The sequence below is a fragment of the Aethalodelphis obliquidens genome, unplaced genomic scaffold, assembly GCF_003676395.1.
Source record: "Aethalodelphis obliquidens isolate GAN/ISIS:26980383/991018 unplaced genomic scaffold, ASM367639v1 scaffold8, whole genome shotgun sequence".
NCBI lineage: Eukaryota > Metazoa > Chordata > Mammalia > Artiodactyla > Delphinidae > Aethalodelphis > Aethalodelphis obliquidens.
This window is the reverse complement of record NW_020837952.1, coordinates 3863320-3882707: the sequence shown is the minus strand read 5'-3', so window position 1 is coordinate 3882707 and position 19388 is coordinate 3863320. Positions and strand designations below refer to the sequence as shown.

Genomic DNA, 19388 nt, shown 5'->3' with positions numbered 1-19388 from the left:
AAAAAAAAAAAAAAAAAAAAAAAAACAGCAAGGACTTAGTACTTTAAGTCCACAGAATTAAAACCCCAGCACCTTGGAAGCTTTGCATATTCTGAATTAAGAATGGACTAAACCATCCAGAGAGGAACAGTTATTAACCATTTTACTCCAGATGACCGGGCAACTGCCCTGGACCTGCCCTAACCTCAGCTAATCCTGATCTTACAAAAGACTCCAGAAACCCCGAGCAACCCTCCTCCAGCAGCAAGTCAGGTCACAGAGTCAGTCAGTTCTAACCACTGCCCTACCCTCCTTCAGCAAAGAACAAGCCATATATTTTCTCTCTTCCAAAAATATGCAGCTTTTAAATATATCCATCATCTTGGCACTCTCTACTGCAGAGCTTAATAAAGGCAAAACCACAGAAACTCAGGAGATGTCAGAGCTCAAAGTATTCCTGTGCTCAAGAAGGGATGTCTGGCCATGACTGATGGCGGCATAATTTCCCTACAGAAGAGCCTTGTCACATGGCGAGAAAACATACATAAACACGCACAAAGCTCTCACAGATATGATCCTGTCTGTCTTAGTTAGAATGGCAACAGTGACCTTTGTGGATGATTTTTTTCTATAGGAAGAGAATACCACCGTCACTAAAATAATCGTCTGTCTTCACAAAAAGACTCTTTTGCAGTCATAGCCACATCTACTAGCTAGCTGAGCTCTACCCTGAGACTGAGACAACCCAACTCTCTTTACCCTAAATTCTAGTCTCAAGTCAAGGTCCACCTAAGAAAGGCTTGGTCGCTCACAGGCAGCTCTGCAAGTGGTGCTGACGCCATGCTGGAGGCCCCAGCTGCCTTTATTTCAACCGCCACCAAAAACCCTTGGGCAACTGGCACAAGTCAACGACTCACCCAAGCCGGGCTCTCGGCTCTACTCGGTGTCCTTAAACTCCCCCTGCGGTCGCGCGCAGATCAATGATTAGCTGCCACCACCTCACAGGAACCCGGCACACTCCTGTTTCTCAAAAGGGGCCCTGAAACTGAGTACTCCACTGCTCAGGTGGAACCAGGTGAATTTTAATAGCTGTACGGTTACAAGACTTGGAGAGGCAGGGATCCTGGAATGGAGAGCTTTGCACCTGACCTTTGGAATTCCAGAGAATGAAAGATTTTCTGTGAACCCCATCATCTTATCTTATTACGTGTCAGACTCCCAAAGAAGGGGAATTATGAACGCAAATGGCCAGCCTTCTTCCTGAACACTCCATCCTGCTGGGAGGCAGTGATGGAGGCCAACAGCAGACACGAGGCCTGAAGAAGCGGTACCTGAGCCAGACCCCGACGTGGAGAGGTCGTAGACGAGATCCTGGAGCGTCTTGTCCTTGGAGAGACACATCTCACACGAGGGGTCCTCCACGTCCAGCCTCTGGCGGTTGTGATAGACGCGCTGATGATAGTTAATGACAAGGAAAACAATGATGATGATGAGAAACAGGAGGAACACTGGGCCGGCAATAATGCCCACCAGCTCCACAGGGCCCCACATGGAGGGGTGCTCAGGCTCCTTGAGGTGACCTGGGTCAGGTGAGAGAGGAGAGGGAAAGAACAGAGTAAAAATGAGGGAACGCCATGGCCTCATTTTTCCCCGGCTCCTCCCTCCAGGTGGAAACGCCCTTTTCCTCTCCCTGTGTTCAAGGTGCCCTTGATCTCTCTGGTCTTACTGGGCTCCGTATCTGCCTGGATGCTCTCAGATACAAACCACTCTAGTTAAGGTACCCTTTGCAACAGTCAAACCCACAACCCGCTCTGTAATTTCACAGCATGTCATGGTGCTCTTCCCACCTCCACGCCCCAGGCACGTGCCATGTTCTGCTCCCCCACTTGTGACGGCCTCCTGAAGCTCGGCCTGGTCTCTCTCTTCCTCCTCTCGCCTCCCCAGTCATACCTCCTAAGTGGCGGACCTGCGAAGGCTGGTGTCTAACACTCCTCAGCCTTGATGGCCGTCCTTTCCAGCTCTAGCTCCTCTTCCCATTTTGCCATCACCATCACGCCAGAAGCTTCCTTCAGATGGCTTAGGGGCCGCCTCCTTTGGGATCAGCCCCAGGCCCTCCCGTGGGGACCCCTGCCTGGCCCTTCCACATCTCACCAGCCGCCCATGGCTGCTCAGCCACGACCCAAGTCGCAGCTTTCACCTCTGCGGCTCACTCGACAATCTGTTTCCCCCATCCTCGGAGCTACAGACCGGACCTGGGAGGAATGCCATCCCATGTCACCTCCGGGAGCATCAAAAAGGCACCTTTACCTATCCTCCAACAAAGGGGTGGGGGCACAGTAGAGAAGGATGAAAATGACAGGGGTGCCCTACCTCCACGATGAGCCAATAGTCCAACAAGGGTGTCCACTCACCGCTGGGCACCCTCAGGTCGATCTTGTTGCAGAAGTCAGTGTAGCAGCAGTGCGTGTTGCGCAGGTCCTCGGAGCTCAGGCAGTAGAAGGGCTTCCCGGCGGGGACCAGCTCCACTTTGGGGATGCAGGTGCGCACATGGTGCTCCATCCCGTCCAGGTTGAAAATGGAAACCATGCAGGCCCCATCTGTCTCACACGTGTAGTTGGCCTGTAAGCAGCTGGTGCACGCACAGAGCAGAGCTGCGGGACATTTGGGAGCGGACACTGACATCAATGGCGAGGTCTTATCCCAGGTCCTTTTCCAGACTTAGAATACAATCCCCCAGCATACTTGATGTTCCAAAATAAGGCGCTTTTATAGAGATGGGGCCAGAAAGATGACATCGTCAGTGGGGGCCCAACCTTTGCACCTGTTTATTCTGCTCACAACAAGGCTTTCTGGGTCCCACCATTGTCCTCTAAGTGCTCTAGTTTATGCCTACAAGAAACAGAGAAACTGCCTTTTTAACTTTTAGACTTTGACTTATTTAAAAAAATTGTTTTGCGGCTAGGAAAGCCTGAGGATGGGAGGAAGGCACCTTCCCTTGGGAGACTAGAGGACCCCTCTCCCCACGCACTCCAGCTGACACCACCCTGGCTCCCTGGAGTCATCATCAACCCCATCTCCTTTCTCTGCACCAGGAACGCCCACAGTTTCCTGAATGCAGTGTGCGTGCTCTCACACATGCTTTTGCTGCAATGCTTCTTTTCCTAGCTAATGCTTACAAGTTCTTTAAGATTCAGCTTAAACGTCACTTCCTTTGAAAAGCTTCCCGACTAGTCCAACAACCTCCTCCATCCTTTAGTCCCCAGCAGGTGCCCCTCTCAAGAGGGGGCAAAAAGAACACCCTCCAAAGAAGATAATATTAGTGCCTACCTCATACAGTCACTGTGAGGATTAAATGAGCTAACGCACAGAAAGTGCCCAATAAATCTAACCCATTCGGAAAGACGACTGATATCACTGTATTTTTTTATTTATTATTTTTTTTTAATTTTATTTATTTATTTTTGGCTGCATTGGGTCTTCGTTGCTGTGCGCGGGCTTTCTCTAGTTGTGGCAAGCGGGGGCTACTCTTTGTTGCGGTGCGCAGGCTTCTCATTGCGGTGGCTCCTCTTGTTGAGGAGCACGGGCTCTAGAGCGCAGGCTCAGTAGTTGTGGTTCGCGGGCTCTAGAGCGCAGGCTCAGTAGTTGTGGTGCACGGGTCTAGTTGCTCTGCAGCATGTGGGATCTTCCCACACCACGGCTTGAACCCGTGTCCCCTGCATTGGCAGGTGGATTCTTAACCACTGTGCCACCAGGGAAGCCCTGGATATCTCTTTTAAAAGCACTATATATATATATATATATATATATGTATATATATATATATATGTATAAATTTTTTTTTCTTTCAAATAGGTAGTGCACACAATCATCTCTGGAACTAGTGAGTTTGGCTGCGTGTGTATTATCCGTAAGTGTGCACTGTTGACAGGAAATTACTGTAAATGAATTTGGTGCCTCTGAAAGCCAGCTCGGCAGCCCTGGAATCTGAAATCCTTTATTTATCCGTCTAACAAGAATAGCACAGACAGCAGCCGTTGGTTCTCCCCAGCACTGTCTCCCATGAGCCTAACCCAGCCCTGACCCCTTGGGATGGGCAGGAGGGTGGCTTGAGCCACTAGGATACTGAGGTTGGGACTCACAGTGCTGAACAAAGCATTCACCCAGCGGGGATGCAGGTGGCAGGGCCCACCCGAGGCCCCGACTGGACACTAAGCCAATACTATCTGGATCCCAAGGGGGAACATATTCAAACTATGGCCCCTGGAGAAGAGACATTTATGACCAGTCCCGTGAAAAACCAGCCTGTCGTAACTCACCCCTTTCGGCTGTAAACAGTCTATCTTTGTCTCTTCCTCTAAAACACTGGAAGGCATCTCCTGGCTTTTCAAGTCCAAAGACAGATTCCAAATATCTAAGGGTCCAGCCCCCTCCTTCCCCAGGCTTTCTGTAAGTGACACGATCCTTGCCATCCCCAGCGAGGAAACAAAGCAGGGCGAGCACAGACAGGTAAGTGGACAGTGTGGATCTCCACTGCACCGCCTGTGGGATTTTTCTCACCGCGTCTGATCAGAACCCTTTCTTCTGGGAGAAATTCCAAAACACGCAGCTACCTGCTGAAGGGCTCGGGTAGTGTTCTATTTTAAAGGCAGGAAGTTTAAAGCAGGTACCCTTTAGACTAGGATCCCAAACATAAAAGGAATTTTAAAAGTAAACTCCTCCTAAATTTCCTTCTTCTTGCTAACTGAAGTTTACTTCTGCGACTCTGAGAACACTCAGCCCAAACCTCTTTGACTCACCCTGGAGTCCTGACTACTCATCCACGAGCGCAAACGCCCATTCCTCTTGGTGTCAATGGGGACATTCAGGCACAAAAGGGGTCCCCGTGGCGCGCACACCTCTCAGTACACGCGCCCCGACGTCCGGCGATGAGAACAGCCTCAGGTCTATTTTGGGAAGCAAGAAGGGAAAGTGAACAACTCCCAGAGGGCTATTCTGAGCACAGTGGGACACGCGGGCCAGACCCGCAGCCGCCTTTGGAAAAGCAGCTCACTTCAGAGTCCGTCAATTAGCAGGCAGGGAACCAGAGCCTCTGCTCCCAGACACGCACTCTCCTTTCCTTGGTTCGTGGCCTCTTTCACAGTGATTCATTCTGGAGAACGAGCACACCCACACGGGGCTCATTATTTTTGGGAAGTACTTCAACAATCTTGGTGTAAGACAGGAAAGAACAAAAGTGGTGAAATCTACGCTAGACGGGACGAAGGACGGAACTGGGAGCAGGGCCACGCGGCTTTGCGATAAGGGATTGGGCAATAAGCCCCTGACTCTATCTGGGCTTCGGCCGCCCAGCCAGAAAATACCATTTATGTTACAGAGATGGTATGAAGATCAGCCCACATCTGCTAAGTGCCGTGGGTACGCTGAGAAGACTGCTCACATCTGTGTACATCTCTGCTTTTACAGAGTGAGAAGTCTGAAAAGCTATTTTTGCAATAACCATCACTACTGCCCACACCCCTGCAGAGGTTTCAGTTACTCTCACTAGAGCCACAGCAGAGCATCATGGCAGGAACAGGCCACACAGACCCAGTGCTCAAATACCAGCTCTAGTGTTAGTCACATGGCCTTGAGCAAGTTAGTAACCTTCCTGCACCCCAGCTGCCTAATCTGTAAAGTGGGACTGTTAATTAGTTCACAGGACTATGTAAGAATTACATGAAATAAGAGATTTAAAAAGTGCTCAGCAAATAGATGCTCAATGAATTTTAATCCCTCCCTTCAATGTAAAACTCAAGTAAACACATCCATGTACAATGTGTCTCTCTAACCACTAATTAGGAAGTGACAGCAAGACCACAGCAAGGAACTGCTGTTTGAGTCTCAGCTCTGCCAGTAACTGGTCGCGTGGTTTTGGGCAATTCATTTAACCTTCCTGAACCTCATTTTCCTCACCATTAACCAGAAAGAAGGGGTTGAACCAGATGACCTCTAAAATCCTCCACTTGAAATCTGAATCTAGCTTGTTTTTAAATTCACATTGTCTGGATCACTGATTCAACACTGGGAAGTTCTGCTTTAATTCCATATACCTTTTCCTGAACTTTATAAAGACAGACTAGTCTTTAAACTGTCTTCTGTTAATATTCATTTTTCATTGAAACAAAGTAAGTGACAATAAGATTACAAAACATCTGAATTTACTAAAACTCCACTAGTACACTACATCACAAACCTAATTGTGATTTCTTTGAAAAGTTAAATCTGGACTAATGATAACACCCCTTTATAATCTGTTTCACAGTGACTCATCAAGTGAAATCCGCCTACTACACATGTGTACATAAACAACACATACCTAAAACTCCCAGTGTTCCATCACCAAAGAGTTACATAGTAGAAACAACACAATTAGGAAAGCCGATGGCAGAAGAGTAACAAAATCAATCTACAGAAAAGCAATTAAAAAGTGGTCAGAGTGCAATTCTCACTAGCACAGCATTTTGTTACTAACAAGCGAGTCAAACCTGAACTAAAGACATTTTGGCAGGATTTGAACATGGTGCCAAAGTGTGATTAGGAGGCGGTCTGTGGTAGGATGTCAAAGCAAATTTGATTCATGAGACAGGATGTGTTTGGAGGAAGGCTGACAAGTCCCGACCTGGGCAGACTCTGTCTCACTGCATGTTATGTAGGCACTAACACACTGGACCTGAGCAAAGGCACCCCCACCGCAGGCCCCTCTCTCCTGCCCACGGCATACTCTAGGAGGATACAGTAAGGCTGTTGCTCACTGGAAATTCCCAAGAACCACCATCTAGGACTAAACTCACAGCCATTCAATCCACATCACCGGGGGACAGGATGTGGGAGGAGCAGGGTGGGGGCACCGACCTCAAAAGGTAAGAGGCATGCTGCAAAACACCCACCTTTGTGCTGGTAGATGAAGGTCCACGAATGTTTTAAAGCTACAGTTTCTATGATTTTTAGCTTATGTATATGCTCCTTGGGGATGGTAAGTTTCATCAATTTAGCGTGGAACAGGGTCCCATTTAGGGACACTAAACCTGCCTCTTCCAAGCTTCACTGGGCAACCTTCTAGTTCTACAGGAGCTAAAATGTGGTGCCCAAATAGCCCGTGCCACCCTTCCTCTTCATGATTTTACAACTTGATCATAAGCTGCCTCTGAGCCCTCATCTTACCAGATGACAGCATCTATCAGGCAGGCCAAACTGATAAGAACAGCCTATTACAACCCATGATTATTTTAATTATTCTTCCATGGACCCTATCCAAACTCCCTACAGCTTACTTGGGATAGAACAAAGACTACAATTCTACACAACTCTGTGATCCTGAATAGCCAAGATGATCTTGGGAGGAAAAAAAAAGAGAAAGAGAACAAAGTTGGAGGGCTCACACATCCTGATTTAAAACTTACTACAAAGCTACAGTTATCAAAACAGTATGCTACTCCCCAAAGTACAGACTATAAATCAATGGAATAGAATTGAGAGTCCAGAAACAAATCTATACATCTATCATCAACTGATTTTCCACAAGAGTGTCTACAACATTTTGGGGGTGGCAAGACTAGTCTTCAACAAACGGTGCTGGACAACCAGAAATCCACATGCATAAGAATAAAGTGGGACCGTTACGTCACACCATATACAAAAATTAACTCAAAGTAAGTCGAAGACCTAAATGTAAGAGCTAAAACTTATATTCGAAAACTTCTAAAACTTTTAAAATGAAAATAGGGGTATATCTTCATGACCTTGGATTTGGCAACAGTCTCCTAGATATCACACCCAAAACGCAAGCAACAAAAGAAAAACAGATGAATTGGCCTTCACCAAATTAAAAAATTTTTGTGCCTCAAAGGACAATATCAAAAGAGTGAAGAAAAGAGAACTTACAGAATGGGAGAAAATATTTGCAAATCATGTATCTAGTAATGGTCTTGCACCCAGAATATGTAAAGAACTCTTAAAACTAAACAACAGGGCTTCCCTCATGGTGCAGTGGTTAAGAATCTGCCTGCCAATGCAGGGGACATGCGTTTGAGCCCTGGTCCGGGAAGATCCCACATGCGGCAGAGCAACTAAGCCTGCGCACCACAACTACTGAGCCTGCACTCTAGAGCCGGCGAGCCACAACTACTGAGCCCTCGTGCCACAACTACTGAGCCCTCGTGCCACAACTACTGAAGTCCACGCACCTAGAGCCTGTGCTCCGCAACAAGAGAAGCCACCACAATGAGAAGCTCGTGCACCGCAAGGAAGAGTAGCCCCCGCTCGCCACAACTAGAGAAAGCCCGCATGCAGCAACAAAGACCCAATGCAGCCAAAAATAAATAAATAAATTTATATTTAAAAAAACCTCAACAATGACAAAAAATAATTTTAAAACAGGCAAAGGACCTGAACAGACATTTCTCCAAAGATATACAAATGACCAAAAAGTACATGAAAAGATGTTCGACATCATCTCAAATGCAAATGAATTGCAAATTCAAATGTAAATCAAAACCACTTCACACCCACTAGGAAGGCCATAAGAAAGTGTTGGTGCAGACTCAGAGGAAACTGGGACCCTATACACTGACAGTAGGATCAGAAACCGGTGCAGCCACCATAGAAAACAGTTTGATGGTTCCTCGGTAAGTTAAACATTGAATTACCATGTAACCCAGCAATTCCACTCCCAGGTGTATATCCAGAAGATTGAAAACAAGTGTTTAAACAAAAACTTGTACTCGAATGTTCATAACAGCACTATTCACAACCGTCAAAAGGTGGAAACCCAAATGTCCACCAAACAGAGAAAGGATAAACAAAATGTGGTATATTCATATGATGGAGTATTACTCAGCTATGAAGGGCAATAAACTACTGATAGTCACTACACTGTGGATGAACTCTGAAACGTGATGTTAACTGAAAGAAGCCACATGCTGTATGGGTCCATTTATATTAAATATCCAGAAAGCATTATTAGTGGTTGTTAGGGGCTTGGGGGAGAAGATGGGGAATGCTGGCTTAATGGGTTACTGGGTTTCCTTCAGGGTAAAGAAAAAGTTCTGGAACTAGAGAGTGGTGATGGTCTGTGTACCATTATGAAGGTACTTAACACCACTGAATTATACACTTTAAAATGGTTAAAAATGGTTATATGTGTTCTACCGCAATTTTTAAAATACCATAAATCTCTGTAAGATAGTATGTATAATATAATCTCAATTACAAAACAATAACAACAAAAACCTAACACGAGCATACCAAAAAAAATGGAGGTACAGTGTCCTTCCGATGTCCCAGGAACCTGTAAACTCCTAAAGGAGGGAACCAGTGTCCTTCTCTGCTTCATTTTCTCACTGGTATCCAGCACAGTGATCAGCAAATAGTGCCATGATTAATAAGTCTCATTCAACAGATCTCAGCCTAGCAATCTGAGAGGGAAGGGGCTCTGCCAGAGTGGACATGCTTTTATCCGTTTTATATACCTGTCTACATTTTCATTTTTGAAAGACTTTTACTGCTTTAAGAAGACAGAAAGAAAAAAGAAAGGGCTTCCCTGGTGGCGCAGTGCTTAAGAATCCGCCTGCCAATGCAGGGGACACGGGTTCAAGCCCTGGTCCGGGAAGTTCCCACATGCTGCGGAGCAACGAAGCCCATGCTCCACAACTACTGAGCCTGCGCTCTAGAGCCCGCGAGCCACAGCTACTGAAGCCCGCGAGCCTAGAGCCCGTGCTCCGCAACAAGAGAAGCCACCGCGATGAGAAGCCCGCGCACCGCAACGAAGAGTAGCCCCCGTTCGTTGCAAACAGAGAAAGCCTGCGTGCAGCAACGAAGACCCAACGCGGCTAAATATAAAAATAAATAAATTTTTTAAAAAAAAGAAAGAAAAAAGTTGTTCAGTGATTTAGACAACTGCCAAAATGTTTATGAAAATCTTGAATCGGGTTTAAAAATGGAGGTGTCTGGCACTAAACTATCAAAGTAGAGGTAATGTTGGTTTCTCCAGGGGGTGGGGGGTTGGGGAGAAGACAGCGGGTGAGGCTGCAGAACTGACACAGTACCAGGCAGAAAAGTCCTGCTGCATTAAAATACAGCAATCAGATGCTATTGCTAACAAAGAATCAAGTTGCATTTCCAGCCTTCACAATCATCAGAATTAGATTGTAAAACTACACTAAAATAAAACAAAACAAAAACTCTTAAGCACCCAAGAGCCATGATAAAGTCAAATTTTACACGTGTAGTTGGTGGTATCGAAAACATCCAAAAAGTATACTGGTAAAAAGCACTTATGAAAAAAATGTAACTGACTTAATAAAGGAAGCTATTTGCATGACGAGGGGGAAAAACGCACAGATTTAACTATAAGACATTTGATAAGCTTGGTGTTTAATTTCAATCTGGGAAAAGGTCTCAGAGTGGGTTTTGCATAAGAGAAAGGTGTTTGAAAAGCCAGCTCCACACTATATCTATTCTACAAACTGCCTTTCTGACATTCTACTTGGAGACAAACCCAACCCCAGAGAGCTGTTTAAACAAGTCACCCTTAAGCCTCAGGTCTAGAGAATGAAAGCTTTGTTCTCACTCAGAAAAGACGTTTGATGTTTATGCTAAGGAGACCTGTCACTGCGACTTAACTTATGGCTGACTGTAAATGCCTGAACACCTAGCAAGGGCCCACCTGCTGCCCAGGAGAGCGTCAAGGTAAAGCTGGAAGGAGTGGCATCACTATGACAGAGCACGTCCGGTGTTCCTGGGACCTAAATGTACAGACTCAGCTGTCACATTCAGGCTGCCTACTAGTAACCTGGTATTTCTCCTTTACTGACAAGCTTATATTGACAGGTACAACCATTCTGTTTTCTTTCTTTGCTGTACTTAAGCAGACACGCTCGTGGCCCGTCAGAGCAGGGGAGGGTACTTATCAGTGGCAGTCCTCTTTGCTTCCTGACCTACTTACTATACTATGGATGTGTGGAGAGGCCACAGGGTACATCACAGTTTTGAGGGAGAAGAGGGATAGGAATGACTGTTTCAGGCAACTGGGACAATGAAGGAGAAAACAAAATCAGCCAGGACGGAGAATAAAACTAAAGAGGCTGAGATCCAGTTCATCTGGCTGGAATAAAATGGGCAGGTGGTAGAATAAACAGAGTAGAATAAACAGAGATGCAAGAGGTGAGGTAGGAAGTGTGATTAGGATGTTCCAAGTAAGTCACAAATGTTTGCAGCATTCTGAGAGACTGGGATAAAAACTGTACATACAGGAGACAATAAAATTACAGCAGGACAGAACTAGAATTATTTACCTAGGATTTTGCTGAGAGGATGGGAAAGAGATGAATGAATTCAATTAAATTATTAAGTACTTAAAATACGCAAGGCTCTGTGATAGGACGAAGACATATAAAGAAAAATAAGGTAGCTCCTAGCATCAATTTTTATGGGGTAGAGAAGCGAGAGTGGGAGAAGCAGAAAACTATAAACCAGTGTGAACCTCTATACCACTGATATGGACCAAAGAGAAAAGCAGAGAGGATGGAGTCACTGGCTGGGGGGATAGGAGGAAGACAAAGTGGGTCCCACACTGGAGGATGGCTGGATTTGGACTAGGCTAAGAAGAGAAGGCCAAGACCAAGAAAAGCACAAGGCATGTTAGGTCCAAAATAAACAGATGTGACAACAATGCCATGGTTCCAGTCAGAGACAAGGGCAGTAAGGGAGACTAGGCCAGACTGCGTGGACTGTGATGCCAGGCTAAGGGGTCTGGAGTTGATCCTGGAGGCCACATAAAAGTGAACACAGAAGGTGCACTTGCCAAAGTTAAATCCAGTGGTAGGAAGGATGACAAGGGAGAGACAGGAGGCAGGGACTGGTTAGAAAGCTACTTTAACAGTCATTACAGTACCTAGTAGAGTACAGGATTTAGAGCATGTGCTTTGGAGTCAGACAGACTTTAGGCCCACTGCTTAACCTCTCTATGTCCCAGTTTTCTCATCTGTAAAATGGGGATGAGAGTGCCTCAGAGAATAGTTGTACAGAGCAAGCGATGTAGCACAAAGGCTCCGTGTAACACTTGAGTAGATAGTATACATTCAGGAGATCAGATGCTTTTATCACTACTGTCATCCTAGTGAATGAGAAGGGTCAGAGCTCTTTGTGGTTTTATGGTTCTTCTAACAAGCAGAAGTCAATTTGTGTGTAAACATCTCAATGGCAAGGACAGATTCGTTCCTCAGTATTCCTCTCAACATTAAGCTTGGCCCTGCCTATTAGGAATGAACGTTGACTGAATGTGATTCAAGCTTATCTACTACAAGCGTAGAATGTAATGTCTACAAACATACACCAAGACAATATGCAGAGATTTGGCGTAAGGCAGGTTCAACACAAATACTTATTTAACAAAAATATCCTTCAATTCACAGATTCCTCAACTCAAAACATCAAAACCATCTAAAAAGTTTATCTCCAAAGCACCCACAATCTCCTCTCTCCTCCAAACACTCACAGATATCTAGGAAAAGGTAACAGGCAGTAGGTGAAAGCCACAGGTGGTCAAAGGACTTCTTTCCACATGCAAGGTCCATCCATGGGATGACAGGTCTCAAGGAGCCTCGAGCCTATCTTGGGAGAGTCCTGTTGTTTCCCTCTCCTGTTTTCCTTCTCCTCACATCACCATCTGACTCACCACACACACATTTTTAAAAACAACACCTATTTACTACTTCACAGTTTCTGTAGGTCAGAAGCCCAGGCACAGCATGACTGATGTCAGCTGGGCCTGCTTTCTCATCTGGGGCTGGGACCTCTCCCAAACTCACTCGTTGCTGCCGAACTCTAATGCCCTGTGGAAGAAGGACTAAAGCCCCCGTTTCCCTCCTCGCTGATGGCCAGGGACCACTCAGCTCCTGAAGTCAGCCTGCAGTTCCTGCTCACGTGGCTCCCATGGGCAGTTCACACATGGATGTTTACTTTCTTCCAAGCCAGCTGGAGCATCTCTGCCTTCCTCTTCTGCAATCAGCTGAGAAAATGCTCTGCTTTCAAAGGGCTAGCTTGATTAGGTCAGGCCCACCACGACAGCCTGCCTATCTGGAGGCGCACTGATTTAATCCCGTCACAATACAGTTGACCCTTGAACAACTCAGGGGTTAGGAGCACTGACCACCATGGAGTCAAAAACCCAAGTATAACATAACAATCATCCCTCTGGATCTGTGGTTCCGCATCCACGGATTCAGCCAACCTTGGACCGTACAGTACTCTAGTCTGTATTTACTGAAAGAAATCCAAGTATAGGTAGACCCATGCAGTTCACACCCACGTTGCTCAAGGGTCAGCTGTACCACCTGCATTCATGTGTGACTGAGTAACTGGGAAAAGGCGTGTATATACCTAAGGCTAGGAAACTTGAGGAGAGGAGAGCAGCGGGGGGGCTGTGGTAGACAGAATCACCTTGCATTTTATTTCTTTATTGTCTATTTCACCAGCCAGAAGGTACACTTCCCCAAGGAAAGCATTTGTCTCCTTTTGTTTACTGTTGTATCCCTGCACCTACAGCAGTGCCAGGTATATGGTAGGTGCTCAAGGGTTAAAGGAACCCTTAGATCACCACAGCAGTATTCGATATACGTATATATATACCTGTTTAGTTTATTCACAGGCTGGAAACGGGACTCCTAACTGTATACATTAAACTTTTGGTTCAGTGAAACCATTCAGGAATCCTGGGAATTCCACATGATATAATTTTCTCTCTGCCACAATCATTGTATGGCTTTTAACAAGATACAGTTGATTCTCGTTATTCATGGATTCGTATCTGTGAATCTGCCCACTTGCTAAAATTTATTTAGAACCCCCAAATCAATACTCTCAGTGCTTCATGGTCATTTGCAGACATGCGCAGAGTGGTGAAAACTTTGAGTCACCCAATGCACACGTTCCCACTGAGGCTGAACAAGGCAATGCTCTGGCTTCTTGTTTCAGCTCATGCTGTTAACATGTGTCCTGCTCGTGGTGTGTTCAGCGCCAGGCTTTTTGTGCTTTTTCTTGGTGATTTCACTGTTTAAAGCAGCCCCCACGAGCAGGAGCTTAGTGTTCTGAAGCTCGAGAAGACAGTGACGTGCCTTACGAGAAAGAAAATACATATACTGACTAAGCTTCATTCAGGCACGCATTATAGTGCTCTTGGCCCTGAGTTCAATGTTATTGAGTCAACAATGTAAATTAAATGAGGTGTCTTTAAACAGAAACACGAACAACACAAGGTTATGTACCAATCAGCTGATGAAAACGTGTGACCAGCAGCTGCAGGGAACTAACCCTGTGTCTCCCCCAGGAGCAGTGGTCCAGTATTTGCGAATCCTGTGTTCAAGTGGGCCTCACAGAACACAGTTACGGCAAATAACACGACCTGACTGGATTAGCCCCATTTTACAGATGAAACAGTGAAGCGGACAGGGATGTGATGTGGCAGCCCCCCGCGCACTCCAGCACACCATCCTGCTTTATTTCCTTCACAGCCCTCATGACTGATAACTGTGTTTACTCATTTATTTTCGGTCTGAGCCACTGCAATAGTCAGTTCCACGAGAGTTCGGGATTCTTGTCCACCTTGTTCCCTGTTACCTCCTCATGCCAAGAACCATTCCAGGCACATACCCAACCGAATGAATAAAGAAACCTCCTGTATGTAACTGTGTAAATATTAGGGGGATTGATTCTTTAAAGGGAAAGGCAGTTACTTTCATTGTGTTAAATTCAAAATATTTAGCAGACAAATGCAGGCTTCAGACTAAGTGGAGAGAGAAGAAAACCCGAAAAGAACACCAGAGCTGCCTGAAGTGGCGCTGTCTCAGACACCCGTGGGCAGGTACGACTGCTGGGGGTGGCAGCTGCACAGCTGCACCAAGCTCCCGAGACCTACAGAGGAAGAAGAAAGCTACGCTCTGGAACGGTATTTATCCGCGACGGAAAAGCCAGCAAAGCAGAGAGAACAGGCAAGAGCAGAGACGCTGCCTCCAGGCCCAGCCGCAGGTTGAACCACGTGTGAGAGAAGCTGAGGAGAGCAAAACCCGAGAGCTGGACTCGAACCTGGCCGTGATGCCGCCCCTGCAGAGTGACAGAAACGTAGCCGAGACTGCCGGGGACTGGCGGCTCCGGAGCCGATTCCCTTCAAAGGTTTGGACACTCCTAGGCCAGGCGGAACTGATGGGCTCCGGAGGCCCACAGCACTTCCAGCATCGGGGGGAACTGATGAGCAAAAGGACTCCAGGATTTTCTTCTTGTGAATACCGAGAGGAAAATGAGGTAAGACCCTCTTACATCAACCCTACTGTAACAGACAAATAGCACAAGAACTCGAGACAAAGAGGCGGGATTCCAGAATTAATGTTCACGGCTGCTCTGAGCAAAAACTGAACAGTAAACAATAAGGATTTCAAAATTAAAACAAAAGAGCCACTCCAGTATTCTAATTTAACCTTCAAAAATAAAGAAGATCTCAAGCACCGTGGACTGAGAATTCCATTCCACCTCAACACCCCGCACTCCTGAGTTATTATGAGAACAGACTGCGAGGCAATTCAACTCGTGCTCCGAAATGCAACAAGCAGCTTCAGCAGGCCATGCTGGAAGAGGCAGCGCCTCATCATCACCTCCTGATTCATATTCTGGTAGCAAGGTTACAATTAGCTCACCGGTGGAGAATACACCTATTTATAACACAGTAGTCCACCTGAAAGACACAATCATCTAAAAAGGTTTTTAGACAAAAATGAAGCGCAGCTTCTTCCTGTACTGACTGCAGATTCCCAAGGTCCTTTCAGATGAAGTCCTCAGTCTAACCTTCCTGTGTTCACAGGCACCATTCTGGCCACCTCTCAGCCTCCATGTTCTTATGTAACATTTACATAGTGCCATAAACATACCCGGAGTTGCGTAAGAATTAAAACGTTGCCAAACCAATAAAGCCTAAAGCAGGTCACTCCCTCCAGACTGCCTTTGATTAGCAAAGGTATGCTGCCCGGCCTAAGATGTAAGGGCCTGTCAAGAGACAGAAATTAACTTGAGGAAATCTGAAACGGGTCCACAGAAATGCACAAAGAAGAAGAAATTAACCACACTGTGACATATGATGCTTCTATCAATCCCAAGAATTACTCTGCCCCATAAGATAAAAAGTAACCCAACATTGCCTGGTCTCTGAAGTCAGAAACTGTGTCTAAAAATACCTCCCAGCCAACTGGCTATCAGTAAGTCAGTCTCACAAATGTCCCAATAAGAGCGGCACAGACTAGTTCCTTACTTTACAGAGGCAAAACTGAGGCAGTCACAGAAAGGTTAAGCGCCTCATTCAAGGACAACCTGTAAGGGAGCAAAGTTCAGGGGCTGGAAACCAGCCTCCTCCCTCCATCTGGCTCTAACCTTTAACCAGAGTAGCCATTTTATTGTTTTAATCACATCTGTTCCCGGAGCTCTTAACAAAACTAATCTGAGATTCTCTTTTTCTCTATGCGAGTTCACTTTCACCGTAGTTCGAATTCACGTCCACTCAACAAAATTACAAGACTTGGCCTGAAATTAAATTTTTAGTTTACTCACAGAAATTAAAAATATTCCTATCAGAACCTCAAATGTCTCCCTTGTTGCTTTTGTCTTAAGAAAGAAATATCACGCTCCCCTGCTACTAATTCAATTTTAAGTTTTCAAGTACTAATGTGAAAATTCCAAAGGCAGGTCTTAAAACACGGCCCACCTATCAAATGATGCTGTTTATAACCTGAAACTCATGCTTCTTATCACTGGCCTTTTACTAAGTCGACATTAGTTCACTACTTAACGCAGACACCGACCCCTTGCTGCCCTCATGTCCTGTCCAAGTACCAGGCATCAGGGCTGGCTGGTTCTGCCATTCCTCCAGCCCGCCTCGAGGATCACAACAGAGGAAGTGCAGGGGAGGACAGCAATCAACTTCTTGTTATCCCACAGCCTCTATTTTCCCAGAACTGATGTCTTACTTGAAGCCTTTTGCAACAGTGGTCTCTGTAGCATGCACTATTGGCAACTAGATGTGTCCCGGAAAAAACTGTAGTGTCTGGCCAAATTTAAAGGCCTTCGAGAATGCTTGCTGGACACACAACCTTATTTCCAATTTACCAAAAAAAGAAAGCAACTTCCTATTATGCCCACCCATCCTCACGCCAACAACATCCATTTCAGGAAGGTTACAGAAAATGAACTCTGCCCCATTCAGAACCAGCTGGATTATCAATTAAACATTCAAGGCTCACAACAAGAAATATCCCACCAGACACTACACCAAACCAACAGGGACACGGCTGTTAAAAATCTTGGATATATTAGGAACAGGATAAAAATTCCTATGGAAGGAATTTAAAGATTTATTCATCACATGTAAAATAACAAACCTGAAGGCTGAGTCTCCTTACTTACTACCCTACTAGAGAAATAACGTCGTGTTACACACTCCAAGAACATGGCCCATAATAAGGCCCAGTAAACAACATTCATGAAAACCATTAATTTACCACCAATGTCAGACTGTGTACATACACCTTCACCATGTCTATCAGACCCCACGACACATTACCTACGCCACAGAGCGGCGAAGACCCAGGAACACGCATGAGGCGCCTTAGCAGAAGCATTAGCCTGTGAACAAAGACCCCACCGCACAGGCTGCACCACTGGGAACAAATATCAAGGCTGGAGGTAATGAACTTGTTTTTGAGACTCCAAAGTGGGATGAGGTCTTTTGTTGATTGTCTGGTTTACGAAGGAAGCCAGAACCCACCTAAGAACCATTCTTTTTAGTGGAGAGAAGAGAGCCACAGGACATACATTTGATCTCCCACTGCTGGAAGGTTAGGGGCTGCTGAGAAGTCAAAGCAGCAGGCTTTGTACATCGGGAGCCGATACAGACCTGGATCAGCTCTCCCAGATCTATCTGTGGGTCAATAATCAGTTCAATATAACTGCCAAGCATAACCTTCATCTGCTACCCCAATGCCAACACGCATTTGAGACGACACCCTTAAGTTAAATATTTTAGGGTTTCATCTGCTCTCCTCAAGCCCCCCAAGCCTCACAAACAAGACACCCAGCTGAGTGTCCCACAGAAAGGGGCTACCTCTGCAGCGGGAAGGGGGCGGGTGCTACCAGGGAGCAGAAGCCTGTGGGGTTTGGAAGGTAAGGGGTGTGTGAGGTGGGGGAGTGTGTAGGGAAGGGGCTGTGCTGGAAGGTAAATAAATCCTGCCCAAGGGCCGGGAGCCGCTCCAGTGCTGGGGTCTTTAAATGATCTTGGGGGTGGGAGGCAGGTTCTAGGATGTCACCTGAAAGGCATCCACAAAGTGACGAAGTGAATGGGCCCCCTGGGGTAGGGTGGGAGAGGCGAGGTGAAAAGCAAATACACCTAGATGCAGATTAACTGTTCTGGAACTAGGTTTCCTAGGGTTCGAGAGATTCCAAAGCCAAGCTCCCAAAACGTTTAGGGCCCTGTTGGTCCCATTGCCTCCGCAGAGCTTCCGCGGGGCATGTGTATTGGAGGGGTGGGGGGGCTGGCCCCACTGAACTCAAGGGACTGCGCGAAGGGGAAATGTGACTCGCTTTCCCAGAACATTAGAGAGGAAGGATAAGGAGAGGAAGAGGCACCCCGAGCGCAGGAGCTCAAGGAAAGGTTTGAGACCCCTTCCCCTTTCATCTGAGGTGCGCAAGGACCCTCAACATGAGGATACCTCGGAGAGGCAAAGACCCCATCGCCCGAGCCCCACAATCTTGGCGGGAGAAAAGGCGCCCCCCAAGGAGCATCTGGAGAGAGGGAATGAAGACCACCGCCCCTGGACATGCTGAGGGGCAGAAACGTGGACCTCCAAATATTGGGGAAGGAAGCCCGCACTCCCCTCTATGGAACATGGGGGTGCTGGGAGCGCGACCCCCGAGAGCTCCCCGAATCCAGTTTCGCCGGGAAGAGGGATCGGGTCCCCAGGGGCCCGGCGTGAGCTCGGTCCCGGCTGGACGGCCGCGCCTCGGGGGTCGGGGAAAGCCGACTGGGGGTCACCGCGACTCCCCCGCGCCCCCCGCCCGGCCATATTGAGTGCGTGGGGAGGGGGCGCGCTGTAGCCAGGGGCCGCTGCGCGAGGCCTCGCCCTCGCCCGGCCCTCTCCATCCTGGCCCCCGCCCCGGGACTCACCCTGGATCCCCCGCGGCCCGGACCCGCCGCTGCCGGCCAGCAGGAGAACAACAAGGAGGAGGAAGGAGGAGGCTCCGGCCGACTCCGCCATAGTAACCACCACCACCACCGCCGCCGCCGCCGCCGCCGCCGCCGCCGCCGCCGCCGCCGCCGCCGCCGCCGCCGCCGCAGCCGC

At 47.1% G+C, this 19388-nt stretch overlaps 1 protein-coding gene across 6 annotated transcripts in view; it reads right to left on the bottom strand.

Annotated features, from left to right (window-relative positions):
• Window positions 1-19346, bottom strand: part of ACVR1B (activin A receptor type 1B) — a 39595-nt gene extending 20249 nt beyond the window's left edge. For 3 of the 6 annotated variants that reach the window (XM_027106331.1, XM_027106332.1, XM_027106327.1), the window contains exons 1-3: window positions 19214-19346; window positions 2391-2630; window positions 1311-1559 (exon numbers count right to left, since the gene is read on the bottom strand). In XM_027106331.1, coding sequence (XP_026962132.1) covers window positions 1311-1559; window positions 2391-2630; window positions 19214-19304 — 580 coding nt within the window. In that variant the 5' untranslated portion in view covers window positions 19305-19346. Of the gene's footprint in view, window positions 1-1310; window positions 1560-2349; window positions 2869-6334; window positions 7887-19213 lie in introns of those variants that run through there. The other 3 variants (XM_027106329.1, XM_027106328.1, XM_027106330.1) reach the window with 3 other exon arrangements.
• Between the last annotated feature and the right edge of the window lie 42 nt (window positions 19347-19388).